Raw genomic sequence first — 17,456 nt, 5'->3', positions numbered from 1 at the left:
AGTAGACTGTGTGTCGTACTGATTTAGGGTATTGCAATGTTTATAATGAATATTTTATCTTTTGAAACTCATTTTTTAACAACAATCCCAAACAATTAAATTTTAAACCATACTTTTGTATATCACTTTTAAAAGTTCGTTTCTACAGTATTTTAAAATCATTTTTCATAAGTTGCACCAAAATGACTCTATATAATTGGATCATAACCCTGTATTTATATACACACAAAAATTAAATTGAGACAAAAGATTTAGAATCTCACATTCATTGTTCATCATCTTTTTTTAACATTTTCCCTTTTCTTTATATTTCTACCACTACAAAATTTCGTTCGGTAGAGAGAATAAACCATTTAAAATTACCTTTTTATCTCAATCATCAACCGGATAGACCAAGAGGTGGAGACACTCATCTCCTCTAAAATTTTAAAATTATCATATATTTAAAAAATTATTAATTTTTTAATTTTTATCCTACATAGAATTTTATAAATTCATATTTTTTAAAATTTGTGAAGTCTATCCCATATAAAAATCATGCATACAGACGTTACATGTTTTCAACTTTCAAGGATTATCATTTGTAATGTAATGTTCAAATTTTGATTTTTTCTATATAATTTTTTAATTCGATCCTTACATTATAAATATTTAAATTTACAATTTTTTTAAATATAATAACAATAATAGTATAACCCGAAATATTAAAATTAGACGAGTGGAAATAACAATTTCATATCTCTACAATAAAAATACATCACGTCCTCCGTAGTCAACGTTTTGACTTCACTTTCAACTAATTTTAACCTTCAAGTCACTGTCTTTTAAACCGACCGAAAATTTTTCTGGGTTTTCTGCTTTGTTCTTCTTTTGTTGAAGCAGTAAGGTGTAGGGGAAATCATGGGTGAGAATAATCCGATCATAGGAGAAAAAGATTACATTTTGTTGAAGGATTTCAAAGTTGAAACTGAAGTTGATGAAGAGAAGGGTTTTATTTTATGTTTCTGGGTTTACATTTTCGACTCCAAAACATTCCCCGCCACCATCCTTAAACAGGTTTAGCAACTGCTGCTCCCTTTTCTCGATTTGGGTTTTCCTTTCTTACTCAAATTTTGATCTTTTCGGTTAGGGTTATTGGTTTACTTTCTTTGCTGTTTGGTTGTTAGGAAAATACCCATTTCTTAATTTTCTGTTTCTTTTGATGATTTTATGAGTGTTTTGTGTTTTTGGAAGTTTCAGAAGCTGCAATCAGAAAACTTTGGATCCATATGTGATTTTTAGTTTCTGATGTTGCTTCAGCTCTCCTGTTATAATCTACTAGAGCAACAAGCTTCATTCTTTTTTATGATCTTTTTCTTGAATTTGTATCAGTAATTTACCTTTACAAGAGTTTTTCCATTTTTCTGATGAATTGAGTTGTTTTTCTGTTTATAGGTATATGCAGAGACCAACACCAGTTCTTCTTTACTTGTTCTCAATGAAACGACATTGACGCTTTTACCTTTGGCTTGCCTACACAATGAAGCCCCTGGTCCCGGAAACACCGAATTACCGTCAGAAGTTCCGAAAGTGACCGCAGCAATTGAACGCCCTCAACATAAATGGATACATATTGGATACGAGGTATGCCTATAACATCTGATAGAGCTACAAACATAAAGGCATTATTGGTTTGAGAGCTGCACCTTTAAATGTAGTTTCATATGCTTATTTAATATCTTGCCGTGATGTTTGAATTGTTTGAGATGATTTTGGGAATGAATGAACTGGTTTTGATTTGGTCTATTTAGTTGCCTTCAATTCTAAATATTGATCACATGGATAGTAGGCTCCTACACTCGCATCTAAATGGGTTATCTGTTTTGTGCTTAACTTGAAATAGTTTTTAAGACTGACATCGAATAAGAATGAAATGGTCTAGAAACATAGCATTTTCATGTAAATTCTATAAATACAAGGGCATTTTTTTATAAGTGGATGGTTGTTTATAATATTTGAGAATGTGGAACACCAAAGAGAAGGAAAAAGAAAAGATAAAGAGCAAAGATGAATTGGGAAAGTGTGTAGCTGAAATTTTGAGGTTATGTAGCCTACACCAATGACCAATTTCTCAAGGCAAAAGAGAAAACGAAAGAGGGTTAAAAAGGAAAAATAAATCTAACATCAGAAAGGAGTAGGATAAAAATGTTTTTCAACAGTCCTCAATTTGGATACGCCCCTTGTTTGTTTTCCTCCTTTTTCACTCCAAGATGGAGACATTACTCATAGCTTTTTGCCAATGGTTTTGCTGAAGTATACATTAGATGCATATTATTTTTGTTGCCCTGGCTAGTGAATTTTTCTGTTTTTTCCTTTTCTTAGGCCTCTTCTGATTTTGTGCGGCTTTACGTTAATGGGGAGATTGCAGGAGAGCTACTTCTCTCTTCCATGTTAAACCAAGATTCTATACCAAATGGTTCAAGGAAGAGGACATTAATTGGTATTAGTGGTGATAGTAACTTGGAGGGTTTTATCCATGATGCAATGGTCTTGCCTTCAATGTTGTCCATAAAGGACCAATACGTTAAGGTGGCTTGCACTCGTAGTTCTCATGTGTCCTCAATGTTTTTACATAGCATGCAAGTTTACCTTAAGGTTTAGAAAACTGATGCAAAAATATGATGACAGGATCCACCTCTAAGATTGTCAATCGACGAGTCTTCTATCTCTGATATTGAAGAAGACAATGGCTTTTGGAATATTGTTGGTGGGAAGGTAAATACCTAAGAGTTCCAAACACTTTTGCACTGATATTCTTATCTTAGTACGTAAAGATTGCTGATATTTTAGCTTTTATCCTCAGTCTTAAGCATTTGATGTGGTAATATAGCCTATGTTACTCGGAATTTGTTGTAAATTCAGTTTTTCTTTTTCAATATGTATGTGCACTAGTCCAAGTATGTGTTGAACACGGGTACTTTTGTAAAAAATGAAGAGTCCGAGTAGCATAGAATACAGCTGCTCATTTCACAAAATATGAGACAGATTTTCAACCATATTTATGGTTGTTAGTGCTCCTTATATTTCCTCTAGATTTACCCTTTCACAGGCATCTTGTCGCAGGATCTTTTCCTTGGATGTTGTTCTATTAAATGCCTTTGGCCAGCTGGTAAACAAGGAAGTAGAGGTAACTTAATCTTTATATTTAATTTCACATTGCTCTTTTTACCTTCAGCACCTTATTTTTCACATTACTTGTTGGAAAGGTCGTCGCATCGCTCTTGTATGCTCATAATCGATTACCTGTCGAGAAGACAAATGATGAAGAACCTCCTCTTCTAGCTGGCTGTGATGGAATTGAATTTGCCTCTTCTGATCGACCTAGTAAACTATCAAAAGGGCGGGCATCCTTTAAGCTGAAGATCTCCAAGGTGGTAATGTCAGATTTAGTTTTTGCAATCTTTTGTTCAATATGTATGCTTCTAGGTATTTATAGAATTTTCTAGCGGATCTTGTTCCGTGAGAAACATTTTTGCGGGAATTTGGCTTTCCGTAACATATTTGTTTATTTCTTTTATTGATTCATCTTGAATTCACTTAATGGTCTGGTTCTGATAATATTTCAGCTCTCGTCCAAGTGTGATAATAGGCAGTTCTGCATTAAGTTCGGGCTATCAAAACTCGAGGGCTATCATTTCCTTGAGGACTTCTCCCCTTCAATTCGTTGCATCTCTCGGAATCGTACCCCAAGGACATCAACTATTATTTGGAAAAAAAATCTCTGCAATCCATCCGGATAATGGATCTAAATCATTAGGCCTATATGATATTTCTTGTGAAAGTAAGCACAATACTGTATATGAAGCAAAACTCAGTCCAACATCGAAGAGGGTTAGATTAGGAGAAGCAAAAATTTCTAAAATAGACCAACACAGAGAAGAATACAAATCTATTGCCTCAAAGCACAATCGGGTATAAATTGATACTCTTTTCCTTTTAATTTTCCGTAACATCATCATTATCAGGGTATGTCTTTATAGACTGTTAATATAAGAAGAGCGTAAATCACTGTTGAACTATAAACAATTGCATTGCTATTTACAATCAGGTTGAGAATGGTTTTGGGTCAAGATTAGAGGCAAGGGCTGAAAATTTTGAAGAAGTAAACACGTCCCAATCTGATTCAGAGAGCACCGGGGTCCAGGATCCAGCTTTAAATAGTGTGTCAAGTAGGGGGCATTCAATTTCGGATGTAACAACTTTTAGATACTGCCTGGGGGGGCTTGACGGATAGGTCTATTTTACTCAAGGAAATTGCCACAACCATTTCAGACGATGAAATTTCGGGCTTTGCAGACCAGGTTTCCGTCTACTCCGGATGTTCTCATCATAGGTAATTTACTATGCTTTGCTTCTTTAAGACATTGTTGGAATTTTTGTATTTCTTTTGGTAATTGAAATAAGTTGTTACCTGCTCTTAGGCATCAAATAAAAATGGCAAAGAGATTGATAGACGAGGGGACAATAGCCTGGAATTCGATATCACAAAACAACCTTCGAGTTCAATGGGAGAGTGCAGTTTTTGAGATTGAAGAGCAATTCATGAAGATTGCTTGCTGTACGACTAGATCACTTTCCCAACAGGTATCTGTATTTCCATCCATCCACCTCTAGTAATGGTTGTATTTTTTTTGGAGGGAAAAAAAGGAATGAGGCTCTGTGTGCATTGTCCATCGGTTCATGTTGTACACGTCGGAATCTGATTTCAAGGCTTGGTTTCTTACCACGAGGTTTCCTCACAAATCTGGAAAACAATTTCAAAGATCAAGTATACAAACAAGGGGAAAAAATAGGGAAAAAATGCCCCGAAAAATCAAACATCTTTCAGATACTTATTTTCAGTTTTTTTTCAAATGTATTCGTCAATCCCTACTGACCTATTTTCTAAGTTCTGCGAGCATCGGTTTCTTACAGTATAGGCTTATGTTAGTCATTTTTGTTTCCAAAATCCTTTCAAGATTGAACTTTGGCTCATCACCTGCACCCGCATAAGACATCCTTCAAAGATGACAATTTTTCATATTGATAGTTAGATGATGACTTGCAGAAGATTGTGTGCGTGTACTCTTATACATACGAGTACTTGTTTACCGTCATTTCTGGATGTCGTGTGTGTTGTATGAATAAATAGTATTTTTTTTCTTTTATTCTCGATAGTTGGATGAAAATTCATTGAGGTAACAATTGTTGCAGGACTTTGAGCTTCTGCGGAAAATTGCCGGATGCCAAGATTACATGGCCCAAGAAAACTTTGAGAAGATGTGGTGTTGGTTATACCCGGTAGCTTTAACCTTATCTAGTGACCGTATAAAGGCAATGTGGAAATCTACATCGCCAAAGTGGATAGAAGGATTTATAACTAAGGAAGAAGCTGAACTCTCACTTCAAGGTCCGAGAGGTCTGCAAGAGCCTGGGACATTTATACTTAGGTTTCCTACTTCAAGAAGTTGGCCCCATCCAGACGCAGGAAGCTTAGTTGTGACATATGTCGGCAATGATTACGCTCTTCACCACCGACTGCTTTACCTCGATAATGTATATAGGTGCGCGTTTTTTTCTTTATAAAATTTCATTATGGTCTTAATTTGAACTGTTATTAAGGATAACTCTTTTTCGGTGATTCTTCCCTTAATAATTTCTTTGCATCATTGTACATGATGGAGTTTGTCCGATTATAGACAAAAAGAACAGCATAATTAGTAATCGTCATAATTAGGAATGTGTATGTTCAACTTTTTTATTTAGATTTCTTCAGTTTTAAACATTGGTGGATACTTTAGGTCCGATGGTTTAGTTTACGCTATTTAGAAACATTTATCATTACCGTCATCAGACTCCGAGTTTATAGATAATTTGTCTTGTATCCTTCCTATACGACTATACCATGGATTGAAAGAGATTTGTTTTTTACATTTTGCGTATAGCTCCGGAGTACGGGAAGTGAATGTCAAAGTAAAACCATTGCAAGATATGCTATTTGAAGAACCCGAGCTCTCTCGACTAGGAAGGTAGGAAGCACCTCCACTTCAATTTCCTTGTGTGTAATTATGGACATGGTATGTTATTTTTTTGTTTTTAACATGTAAAAATGCAGGATAACGAGACGCCATTAACCTTTGTTCGGGTGTAGCATTGCATTACATGTTTGATTTCTGGTGACCGACCATTAACATATTTCGTTGTCGTTACCATGTTGCTGGTTTAGGTTTGATCGAGTCTCCCTTTTCCTTTATCGTATGCTTAATGTAAGAGTATATGTAATATTAGAAGCCGATGCTGGATCATTTCTTCATTGTTATGACGACGTTCATTTACCATACATGTAGACGATAAATCGATTTTGAAAGGCCTTTTCCTTGTAAACTTGATCTTTTTTGTTGATGGCATCTGTGTGATATTTATTTATCAAGATGCATTAGTAGAAAGAAACTAAACTTGCAATGATCATGCTTTATACATATAATTTTGTTATCAAGGCATTGCTTTACGCTGTTCTATATTCGAAACAATCCGAAAATGCTTTACACTCATACGTCTCTGGCATCTCGACCTAAGACCTTCATAATTGTCTTCGTTCAAAATGAAGCATTCAACAATGGAATAACTCTTCAAAAGTGTTTGTATCCGATACTCGTACAACTGTATGCAAGTAACATATATAATAAACTTACAATCATGTTGCTACCGCTATTTGAATCTCCATTGCCGCCCGCCACAAGTGTTGTTCTTCTTCCCTGGAAAAACACAGTCAACAATCTGAATCCACATACCCTTGTTAGGAACAAATCCATGGAGTACCATTTTCTTCAAAGCGAAATTCAAGTTCAATACATATTCATATATGGATATGGAGACATAATCTTCTAAAAACCCATCAAATTTATGTGTATCCGACACTCAAATTCATGTTCGAGTCAAACATAAGCTGAAACCGCAAGCTATGCTGCTAGCTATCGATGATTTCACCAAGGAAACTAATGTCACAAGTGTTCTTCCCTGCAAAAACACAGTCAACAATTGGAATCCACACCCCACTCTTGGGAACAAAGCCATGGCACACCATTTGTTTCAAAGTCCAATCAACTTCCTTCACCATCTTCGCCTTACAAAAGCCATGAATCAACTTCTTGAACGAATCGGAACTAGGATTAACCCTCTCGAAAACCATCCTCCCCATCACCTCTTTCGCTTCGATAAACCTCTCGGCATCGTGCAAACCTTACAACACCTCCTGATAACACCCTCTCATTTTCATCGTTTCCAAAAGCTTCACACCTCCAAGCCTGCCTTACTTTCTAAGACCCGAAATCAAAATGTTAAAGCTAACGGCATCGGCCTCTATCCCTTCCATTTCCATCCTCCCCATCAACTCGAAAGCTTCATCGACCTACCCCTTCTCACACAACCCGTGCATTAACACCGAATAAGTCCTAACATTTGGCTTACACCTTTGTTTAGGAAATTCATCGAGCAGTTGGAATGCAGACTCCAGTTTCCCATTTCCACACAGCCCGTCGATGAGTATATTCAAAGTACAAGTTTCGATTTCAATACCCAAATCGGGAGTTTTCATGTAAACATCATGAACATCGTCAAACAATTTATTATTCACGAGTAAGCTCAAACGATATTGAAGGTCTTAACACTAGGCCTAGTCCCGTATTCCGGTATACTAAAAAGGGTCTCCATCGCCAGTCTGATTCGGCCTCCGACGTGCCCCTATTTCTTAATCACATTCTGTAAGAAATCATCGGACAAACGACAAGCTTTTTCGCGTTTGAGCTTTTCCATGATGTTCTCGATGGAAACAAAATCCTGGGCATATGCGAGATTGTTGATGACCAGGGTGAAGAGCGGTTCGGTTGGTTTAATCTTTTCGAACCGAGTATTGGTTTAGGACCGAATATATGGAGTTTTGGTCTTTGAGATTTTCAAAGATTTTGAGAATCAGTCGGGGAGAGCCAGTCTTTGTGGGTTAGTTTGAAAAGTGGAGGGAAAGTGGTGGAAAATGAATGGGTTCTAAAGACGAGATATTGGTCGTGTTTGGATGGTGGGAAAGTGAGGGAAACTTCTGGAGGTGGGAGTTTTTGATGGAAGAAAGAAAGGACCGTGAAATCATGATTTTATCCATTAGTGGAGGAAGAACGAACTGAGGAGAGCTTAAAGCTTTCTGCCGTTGAAGGAATGTAATGGTTTATTTATGGTTTAGCCCTTCAAATTTACTCCTTTTCTAACCTTAGTACAAACTTTTTTTTGACCCGCTTTGATTTTTAACCGTTATTTTTAAACTCATTTAATTATCTTAGTAGTAAAAGAGAATATTGTTCTTCTAAAGATTTCGGGTTTAAGCAATTACGTTCGCAAAGTATGTAACTTTATTATCAATTGATTAAGAAAATTCTGAACGAATTATATACCGGAAGGTATATATTTCGAAGTGATGAATCATTGTTATTTACAACTATATACATCTCCATCTCTGAATGTACAAATAAATTTGGCAGAATGATTTATAAGTGACAAAATTTCATTTCTGCTTCTTGGCTGCAAGAATGGGTTGGATTTGCAGATGCCTGTTGAAAGCTTGGTTGAAAAGGACTTGAGTTTGGAATGCCGAAATGATAGGAAGCCAAGCCAAGACGGCGATGGGCGAGAAAAGGATCGTTCCCATTCCGTAATCGTACGCCTGAGCAAGTACTCGGTGAAGTGCCAGAATCCGGTGTTTTCGATAACAGGCCTCACAGCTTGAGCAACCTGAAGATAAGATTCAGACATGAAAACGAATATGAGACGTCGAAAGTATGAACAAAGTTCGAACGAACTTATATGTACCGGTGTTTGATACTTATCGTCCCCGAGTCCAAGAAACATAAGAAGACAAGCTCAACTAAATATACCGGTATCAAACCCCATCCGGTCGGGAGAAATGTGAGACAGCAGACGAGTATATCCTTCGGCGATAGTTCGCAGATGACCGAGAGCGTGATAACGATGGAGAAGACACTAAGAGGAATGCCTTAAAGAACCTAAACATCAGATGGTAATTAGCACTGAAGAGTTAACTTCCAATGTTCACGATAGTCGAATGAATTCTACCTTGACCGTCAAGAAAACTGCAAGAATAACAACCCAGGAAAACACATAAACCAGGAAATTTTTGCTCTGTTGGGAGATGTCAAGATGATGGACCAAGCAATATTGATACAAGAAAAACCGAATCGAGAGCAGAATTTCGAACAATCTAGCACCGTAACCCGAACGGCAAAGGTGAGCTTGTTCGTCGTTCCACCAAGATTGCCAACTCTTATCCTGCCGAATCCCAATACCGCCTTGCTCCTTGATCCACTTATTCCAGCCTTTCCAGTCATCAACTATCTTGTCCCAATCGACTCCGGAAGGATTAAACAGAAAGGGTGCAAACAACCAAGTTATGGTCAAGAACCAAACCGAATAAGTGATTAATACATACGCCATGCTACTCTGGTACGACCTCCGCAACAAATCGTAAATGACTAACAGGAGTAGCAGTTCAAATTCTTTAACGAAGTGGCTTCGCGAATACAATCTGTAGTTCTCTGTGAAGCTAGCATGAAACACGACGACCTTACGGCCAGTAGGTATATACCGAGCGTTCGACCAAAATGATGTGTTTTTTGTTCCAAGGGAGAAAGTGAAGAAAACAGCAGCAAGCAGTTGCATCAGAACAAAATCTTTAAGGGATGTAAGAAATCCCTTCTCGAGCCCGATCTCCATTACCATCGGTAAGCCAGTTAAAAGCCCGAGCTGAATAAACGATTGTGAAGCAAGAGCAATTTCCAATGATTCGATGTTATGCATTCTAGCCTCGGTAAGGAGCGCCTTCTGCAGTCCACTAAGAACAAGGTAATTTACCCTAAAAAGGGTAAACATTCTCAGAAAATAAGAAATTTTCCTTGCATCTTTTAATATGATCCTAATTCCTTAATCAACAAGGCATTGAAAACAAAAATGGAAGAAGCATTAATCAGCTGGGATCTCCATGAACTATGGTTCATAGTGAGCAGTTCTATCAAGACTATTTTTCGGGTTTTTCCTGTATTTTACAAACATGTCATAGTCGCTAGCTAAAGAAAATTCGGACAAAGAATCACCGACGTATTCTAGGTTCCCCCGAAATCTATTCTCGGGTTGCGTTGATGAGTATGGACCGAAAACGTAACCCATCTCCTCTAATGCAAACCGACTATGGGGTCTACTAGTCGAAAACCTACAGGAAACAGTATTGTAAGAGGATTCTGGAGCTGGCAAGTTATTGAAGATCGAGAATGGATCTCCATTGCTCTCGTCGGCATAGTCCACCGTACTGAAAGAGTCTATAGCACTCTCCGTTGTGAAGGAGGCCTCATCTGAGCTCGTGAAAAGTGACCAATCGCTTGATGTAGCATCAGAGAACTCGGTGTTGATAGGTTCGGCAATGTTACCATTTGTGCCCTGCCTAAGAAAGTCGTTACCGTTGCGGTTGAAACAACGGTTGGCAACTTCAGGCCTGAAATCTGGGACATGCTTGGGGCCAACAGAGTGGCTGCTGGATTTACTTTGTGCTGCTCGTGAAGGCCTCTCCGTTTTCGATACATGCTGCCCAGCAGGACCTTGCTTCCGTACGCTCTTTTCGGTTAATTCTCTTTGTGGACGAGGACAAGACCTTCGGGAAAAGTATATAACCCCAGAGATTGAAGACGGCACGGACACCAAAAGTAAAATTCAACACAACAATGAAACATCCACAAAAGTATTACAGCAACAAAATCGAGTTTCGGAATTTAATGCCACAACAAACTAGTCCTGATATGTATCTCGTAGGAGAAATATAAACGATTGATCCTAACTAAGACGCAAGAGATTGCTAAGAAGTAACATTGTAAGGCAATTTCGAAAAAATCTAGCCGGTTACATGGGGTAGAAGATCGAGAAATGGAGACGGGAATAAAATTAATGGAGGAAACAGCAAAAGGAAGATAGGTGTCTACCTCATGTAAAACAAGATGTATGCCCCCTCGGACATCACCTGGTTCATTGAGACTGGATGCACCTGTAAGTGAAAGGGCAAATACAAAAACCACATTTCAATACGATTCGCGACAAAAGTGAATCCGAACTAAACAGTTAGAACCGAGAACTAATTCGTATTAGGGGAAAAAACAGTAATGTGATTCTTTACGTCGGCTATCAGAACTCATGAAGGTCGAGAGTACTTCCGATAATACTAATAACAGAAGAAAAGAAGACGATAAAATGCAAAAACTTGACCCAAAACATATGGAAAAAGTGTTCATCAACTCGTTTATATAATCAATCACCTTTCACCAAACATAAGGAGGAGATAAGATTTACCTCGGTATCATCTATCCTGAACCAGTTGCCTCGCAAATCTTTTACGTATGACACGTAATGTCCAGAAAAAGATGCATTCAGTGTATCTAAATGCACCACGACTGCATAAAGCATATAAAGCGGAGGGATGTCATTTGTTCCAGTCATAAAAGGAACCATATCCAGCATGTCGGGGAAAGTGATACACTTGTTTATTTTCCCATATTCTCCTTCCTGATTAAGCGACAGCCACATCAAGAAATAATCAAGTCAGACAACGAACAAGCCAACTAATACACAGACAGGAACACATGACGGATAGGTAGATATAAAATTCGATCATCCCCATTCTTAGGTTCTGTCATGTTGAGTTCAAATTGTCGGCTATACATATGTTGCTTATGGTCAGTAAGTCCCTAAATAAATATTAAACAATGAAGTAGATCATTAACTACTAGGCCAAAACTCGAACATAATCTTTTATGACCAAAACAACTTGTTTCTATGTTAATTGGACTCGGTTGCGAGCATTGGATGTGAGGTTGTGTCAGACACTGGTATATTCATTTTTTGGAAGTTTTTTTTATGTATTTGTAGAGTCCTTGGAGAATCATATTTCCATACCCATGTTGTCAGTATTTATAACATGATATCTACCGATGAAAGTACAGTGTAGAGTGGAGTGATACCTGAAATCGCTTTAAGACAATTGTCAGTATATTAGGGGCCTCGTGTATGCACAACTGCTTCTGAGCTCGAACATAACCGGCACACCTTTAAACATATAATTTTGCAAAACCGATAAATCAATAAGGTTGAGCTCAAGTTTGTTGATAAATCTAATCAAGGACAATATGATAACAAAATAAAACAAGGTTTTTGCACCTTCCACACTGGTACATGTTTTCACCATCCAAGTCTTCAGGTCTCGTAAACTGAGTTAGTGCATCTTCCAGTGATTCGACCCAACCAAATATCTCTAACGTGAGATCCATAATGTTTTCGTATCTTTCTGATTCGTGAAAACATCTTAGACACTTAACCTGATTACATGGAGATTGATCATACATATCGTGCAATAACAGGAGGTCAAAGTAAAACAAAGTAAAATAGCTATAAACACCTTTGATCGAAGGCGCCCTCCAAAAGTATGTTGTATAAACGTTGTCTCTTGCAACCTCGGGTCAACCTTGTGTTCCCCACCTAATCTCTCCAAGCATATCGATTGCATTGAGGCAACTAGGAGTCTGAAAGGACAGAAAATTGAAATTTCAGAGATGCAAGGGGATGAAACAGTAAGCAAATAAAAGCTTAAATCAAAACTCGAGACACAAAAATGAGGTAAAAAAGAATGGTGCAAAGGGTTATCGGCACGTGAATAATGTAGACCTCAAGAACTCGTGTGCGTCTTCCTGACTTCCATCACCCATCTGGCAATTAATACTTCGAATGTAAAAAAGGATCCTAGTAGATGATAAAGGGCCTCCCCTCTCTCTTAACAACATCACATGTTGTTCGAGCTCACACATAAGACACCAATCTTTTCCGTAACCTACAATGAAATGAAAAGTTGATGTATTTGGTCAAACAGTAACTATTATCCCCATGTTCAAATAACAGACAAAACAAGTGAACATAAAAAAAAAACAAGTACAGGCTCTTGAATGTGATCGATGCAGCAAAAAGATACTGAGAGGCTTCGTGCAGGTCAAACACTGCAGAACCGCATTGGCATAGCAACTGCAAAATAAAAACAATAATCAGTGAGTAAAGCATAAGCTCCTATGACTTTCTTTTATATGCTTAAGAACAAGTCATCCATCTAAGGAAACTCAGAAAACGCTTTACGAGCACAATTTGAATTATTGAATCACAAAGTTTATCTAATGAACTAAATTTTTACTTTGAAATTTAACAATCAAGCAAAAATATAAAATAGTTACACTATAAGTAAATCTTCTTCTTTCCTTAGTTTATATGAACATGTTTTTCCCAAGTTTCTACATGTATTAGAGAGACCAAAGAAGCTCATATCCCTGTACTTGAAGTCTTGTGCCTTCGACACAATACTTCAAGAAAAATGAAGAGCATACTCCAAGTATAATAGCAAGTATGGTGGAAAATAGAACTGTAATGTAATGATGATGATACCTGTTCCCACAATTTAGAAGGCCCCTCGGTGATAAGTCGAAGACTTTACACTGGAAGAAATTTACGAAATCTTCATAAGGAAACAGCATCTGAGACTATAGGATAACAGATCATGGTCAGAATGTTCCATTCACAATAAAAGAGCCAAATGAAATAACTTAGCTTAAGGGGATGCAATATGCATCAATCATAAACATAGAGTACAAAAATGACCTTTATTTTCTTGTGTCTCTCACCGCAAAGTGCAGAAAAATTGTTCTTGACAAGTTTTGACGACTTCTTTAAACCCATCATCTCCATAATTCTGATGCTAGCCGCCTCACTGATCCCTGGTGCCGGCATGGCACCTGTTGTTCCAGAAACTTCTGCAAGAAAAATCATGAAATATGAAAAACTACAAGAAGAAAGGCGTTGAATATTAATAATGAAGTGTTGAGATTTACTTAATTCATCTGAGATTTGTCCCTTCCTCCCCATTTCCGCACATGATTGTTCTCCAGACACTTTCCCGGCTAATTTAGTCGATTTGTAGATTCTGGGTCCTAAGGAATGCAATGAACTTCTAGCTTTTGTGCATTCCTTAGCTGCGGTCATCCCATAACAGTCTAATTCTACTGATTCACCACCAAAACCATTTTCCCCATTGCCTAAATTCTCCGAACTCCGGAAAAAGGCTTTCTCAGCTCTATGTACACTTCTCCCACTTTTTGCATAATACGGTGGACCGGAAAATTCATAATTGCTTTTTGATTCAGACTTGTTGCCACGTTGGCTTTGACGATTATGACTCTCAAGCATGACAGTACTTGCATTTTGCCCATGAATATGCGTGTTCGAGCCATTGGCATTTTGAGGGTTTGTACCCTCTTCCAATTCAACAAAGCCACTAGTTCTTGACTGCAGCAATAGTTCAATGTATTATAAAACTACATGATTTAATAAAAGATAACACGTTCCACGTAAACATAGTTAAAGATAAGAACCTTATGCCTTACAAAAGCCTTGTCGGAAGAAATATTATTAGACGCCGATCTACTAGCTCTAGTCCTTGAGGTTTCCTCACAAGAATCAAACATAATTACATCCTCTTTTTGTAACATTTCTCTGTTGGATTTACGAGAAGTTCTCCTGTCTGTACTTTTCATATCTGGTGGACGAACTTGAGAGGTACTAACCGTAGAACAATCCCTATTAACAAATACAACAGTGGTTATTGGACAAAGATTGATATGATCTAAAGGTGCTTGTTCAAAGATAGCCTGCCTATTACCATACCCAAACTGCAAATTCATGTTGTCACCGAGTAGTGCAGATTCTTCAGACGAGGCAACACTGGGAGACGCACTTGAGCTTGCGCTCTCCAACTGCAGGCATTCTTCCTTATGCACTTGCCTCCAATGAATAATCTGGCACCTCTCGGAACTGCATAAAACTCGTCAGTTTAAAAGAGAGAAACATCATGTCGAAAGGGACAAAATGCAAGTCAAGGTAATACATATATGTATGGAAAAGTGAGAACCGAGAGGCCGCCTTGACGAGATCTTGCAGAAAATCCAACAAGTAGAACATATAGTGTGTTCGAAAGTTTCAAAAAACATGAAACAAGAATCCAGGAAACATGGAAGATGAAGGATGCATTATATTTATAAATAATGTTATGGAAGGGCAGAAAACCAAGAAATTCTCGGAAGAGAGCTGGAATAAAATGTTTATGGAAGTTAGAATGAAATGGGGAAGAAATGAAACCATATTTAAAGAACCTAAACCAAGAATGTGGTATAGAAATAAAGGAAGTGCATTGTAGCAGTTAAGGTATAGAATATACCAATATTTGACAGCCTTGCATCTAGAGCAGCGAGTTGTCGCAGGACCGAAGCACCAAGCACACACATGTAATTTGTTCTTTGAAGAAGGAACAAGTGGAATAACACTGGGTGCGACCATTTTTTCAGCTCGCTTCGAAGTAGGAACTAACGGAATAACACTGGAAACAACCATTGTTTCGGCTCTCTTTGAAGAAGGAACAAGCGGAATAGCACTGGCAGCAGCCATTGTTTCAGCTCTCTTTGAAGAAGGAACAAATGTAATAACACTGGCAGCGGCCATTGTTTCGGCTCTAAGAGCTTCTTCAGCTGCAAGCTGAGCAAGTAAACTTACCCGCTCTTGTTTCTTTGAAGCCTCAGTCCATTTCCCGAGTAAGTAGTAAGCAACAACAGGAAGCACCACCAAGACCAGAAACAATGCAGGTATATCAGTTTCCCTTGGCTCAAGCATGTCTCCGCAAGCATTCTCATATCCAATATGGGCCCAAATTCACTATCCAGAAGGTATTCTTAATATACTACATAAGTCAAGCAAAACAAACATTTGTTCCAGCAACTTAAATTACAACATGAAAATCATGCTATGCCACTTAACCCTATCAAGATGAAAAATATGGGTTTGCATTCCAATGTGCATCAAACAACTCCTTTTCACAGTGTGGTCAAATTCAGCTGCACGGTGGGGGGAAACGATTGGTCCGTAGAGGATGATTCAGGTCAGGGAAAACCTTTTCTTCTTATATAAACCTACCAAAGAAAAGTTAAAAAATTGATTTCAAAGTAAAATTAGCAAGAAAATTTCACCAGATTTCCGGTTCGAGTTATCAACAAAGATAGGAAATGCACAACAATGACAAACAGATTTCAGTCCCACACGACACCAAAGGAGAACTTTAATCAAACTCACCACCGCTGCAATATACAGGTTCCAGAATTGCTCCACAACCATCATGTGCTGAACAATAGAATCCAAAGCATGCTTCAGCCGACTTTATTCAATCGGTCATGGGTCTACCATCATATGAAGATAAGTCACACTCATCTCCCTCCTTCATAAATCTTATTTTCTATGGATTTATAAAGTTCCTTCTCAACATAAAACGATTACTTAATATGTTTACAATCGCTATTCGATCCTTTCCAAATCCAGCAATTATTTCAACTATAGTTACCCTACATAAATCTTATTTTCTATGGATTTATAAAGTTCCTTCTCAACATAAAACGATTACTTAATATGTTTACAATCGCTATTCGATCCTTTCCAAATCCAGCAATTATTTCAACTATAGTTACCCTACATAAGCACACCGAGTCATATATATATATACATACACATACACTCCTCCAAAGCAGCAGCATTTTAGCTAGAGCTACTTGAATCAAGCACACAAGTTAAAATGTTATTTTCAAGAACAAAATCCCAAGAGAACAGGACTAAGATCTTTCGCACTTGAATATATCCATTAACAAATCTAAAGTATATACACAAGATGGCCAATAAAACACAAACTAAAAAAAAAACAACTTTTCTTCAACAGAATAGCAGACTCAATGAAACCAAGCATTTCAACAATATCAGATTCAAACCCAGAAAGCTAAATAAACACTGCAAATTAAAATGAAAATGATGGTAAAAATTCGGGATAAAGCTTGAACCTTTCATACCTGTTGGTCTCTCATGCAAGCTGAAGCATAAATCTTCTCAGAAAAATCCCAGAAACAGTGATTTTCTTTCTTGTTCTAAGCTACTTCTTCCTCTTTTTTTAATTTGCTTGAGAAAAAAAATAAAAATTCTTTGAGTCTTCAAATGGTAAGAGGACTAAAGACAACAGCTTTTGTCTCTTTCTCTCTTATCCCTTACCACTTTTGATGATATTTGCAAACTTTTTCAATGTCTGGTCTGCTCACACCCAAATAACTGTACTTTTAACCCCCCATTGGACACGTGGCAAGTGGATTTGGTGATGAAATCACAATGATCTATGTTCGGCCGTTGGATCTGTGTAGTAAAGGGAATTTTCAATCTTGGAAGAACATGAATATGTAAGTTTTCTAATGGTTTTTATTGTTAAATAATGGAATCGAATAATT

At 37.5% G+C, this 17,456-nt stretch overlaps 2 protein-coding genes and 2 pseudogenes across 4 annotated transcripts; 1 reads left to right on the top strand and 3 right to left on the bottom strand.

Moving 5' to 3' along the window:
* The first annotated feature begins 793 nt into the window (after positions 1–793).
* Positions 794–6,373, top strand: LOC120212131 (annotated as a pseudogene).
* A 527-nt stretch (positions 6,374–6,900) lies between these two features.
* LOC120212128 lies at positions 6,901–8,170 on the bottom strand (annotated as a pseudogene).
* Positions 8,171–8,467: 297 nt separating this feature from the next.
* LOC120212137 (putative callose synthase 8) lies at positions 8,468–10,040 on the bottom strand. The gene is made up of 2 exons (XM_039210554.1): positions 8,937–10,040; positions 8,468–8,793 (listed from the first exon to the last, which is right to left on the bottom strand). The coding sequence occupies exon 1, from the start codon at positions 9,946–9,948 to the stop codon at positions 9,112–9,114; it is 837 nt and encodes a 278-aa protein (XP_039066485.1). The 5' UTR covers positions 9,949–10,040; the 3' UTR covers positions 8,468–8,793; positions 8,937–9,111.
* On the bottom strand, positions 10,015–16,103 carry LOC120212136 (ubiquitin carboxyl-terminal hydrolase 15-like). 3 transcript variants are annotated; one of them, XM_039210553.1, is made up of 14 exons: positions 15,365–16,100; positions 14,815–14,961; positions 14,523–14,727; positions 13,983–14,436; positions 13,753–13,901; positions 13,540–13,628; positions 13,043–13,128; positions 12,778–12,940; positions 12,512–12,635; positions 12,274–12,431; positions 12,078–12,162; positions 11,410–11,622; positions 11,046–11,107; positions 10,015–10,720 (listed from the first exon to the last, which is right to left on the bottom strand). In XM_039210553.1, exons 1-14 carry the CDS (start codon positions 15,811–15,813, stop codon positions 10,063–10,065), a joined length of 3,042 nt encoding a protein of 1,013 aa, XP_039066484.1. In that variant the 5' UTR covers positions 15,814–16,100; the 3' UTR covers positions 10,015–10,062. The 3 variants fall into 3 exon arrangements, with proteins under 3 accessions (XP_039066484.1, XP_039066483.1, XP_039066482.1); XM_039210552.1 differs by having other exon boundaries at positions 13,753–13,904; positions 15,365–16,097; XM_039210551.1 differs by having other exon boundaries at positions 13,753–13,904; positions 14,523–14,961; positions 15,365–16,103.
* Positions 16,104–17,456: the final 1,353 nt, after the last annotated feature.

Source organism: Hibiscus syriacus, unplaced genomic scaffold (assembly GCF_006381635.1).
Source record: "Hibiscus syriacus cultivar Baekdansim isolate YM2019G1 unplaced genomic scaffold, ASM638163v2 tig00109997_pilon, whole genome shotgun sequence".
Classification (NCBI taxonomy): domain Eukaryota; kingdom Viridiplantae; phylum Streptophyta; class Magnoliopsida; order Malvales; family Malvaceae; genus Hibiscus; species Hibiscus syriacus.
Note: the sequence above shows the minus strand (reverse complement) of the source record. Positions and strands in the feature narration are given on the sequence as shown.

What these genes read in the sequence shown, in the direction of transcription:
- LOC120212137 (XM_039210554.1), bottom strand. Translation starts at nt 9,948, where the DNA reads ATGTTTACCCTTTTTAGGGTAAATTACCTTGTTCTTAGTGGACTGCAG.
- LOC120212136 (XM_039210551.1), bottom strand. Translation starts at nt 15,813, where the DNA reads ATGCTTGAGCCAAGGGAAACTGATATACCTGCATTGTTTCTGGTCTTG. An exon ending in AGGCTTTTGTAAGGCATAAG is followed by an intron (nt 14,437 to 14,522) that starts GTTCTTATCTTT and finishes CTATTGCTGCAG; the next exon opens with TCAAGAACTAGTGGCTTTGT. An exon ending in ACAAATCTCAGATGAATTAA is followed by an intron (nt 13,905 to 13,982) that starts GTAAATCTCAAC and finishes TTTTTCTTGCAG; the next exon opens with AAGTTTCTGGAACAACAGGT.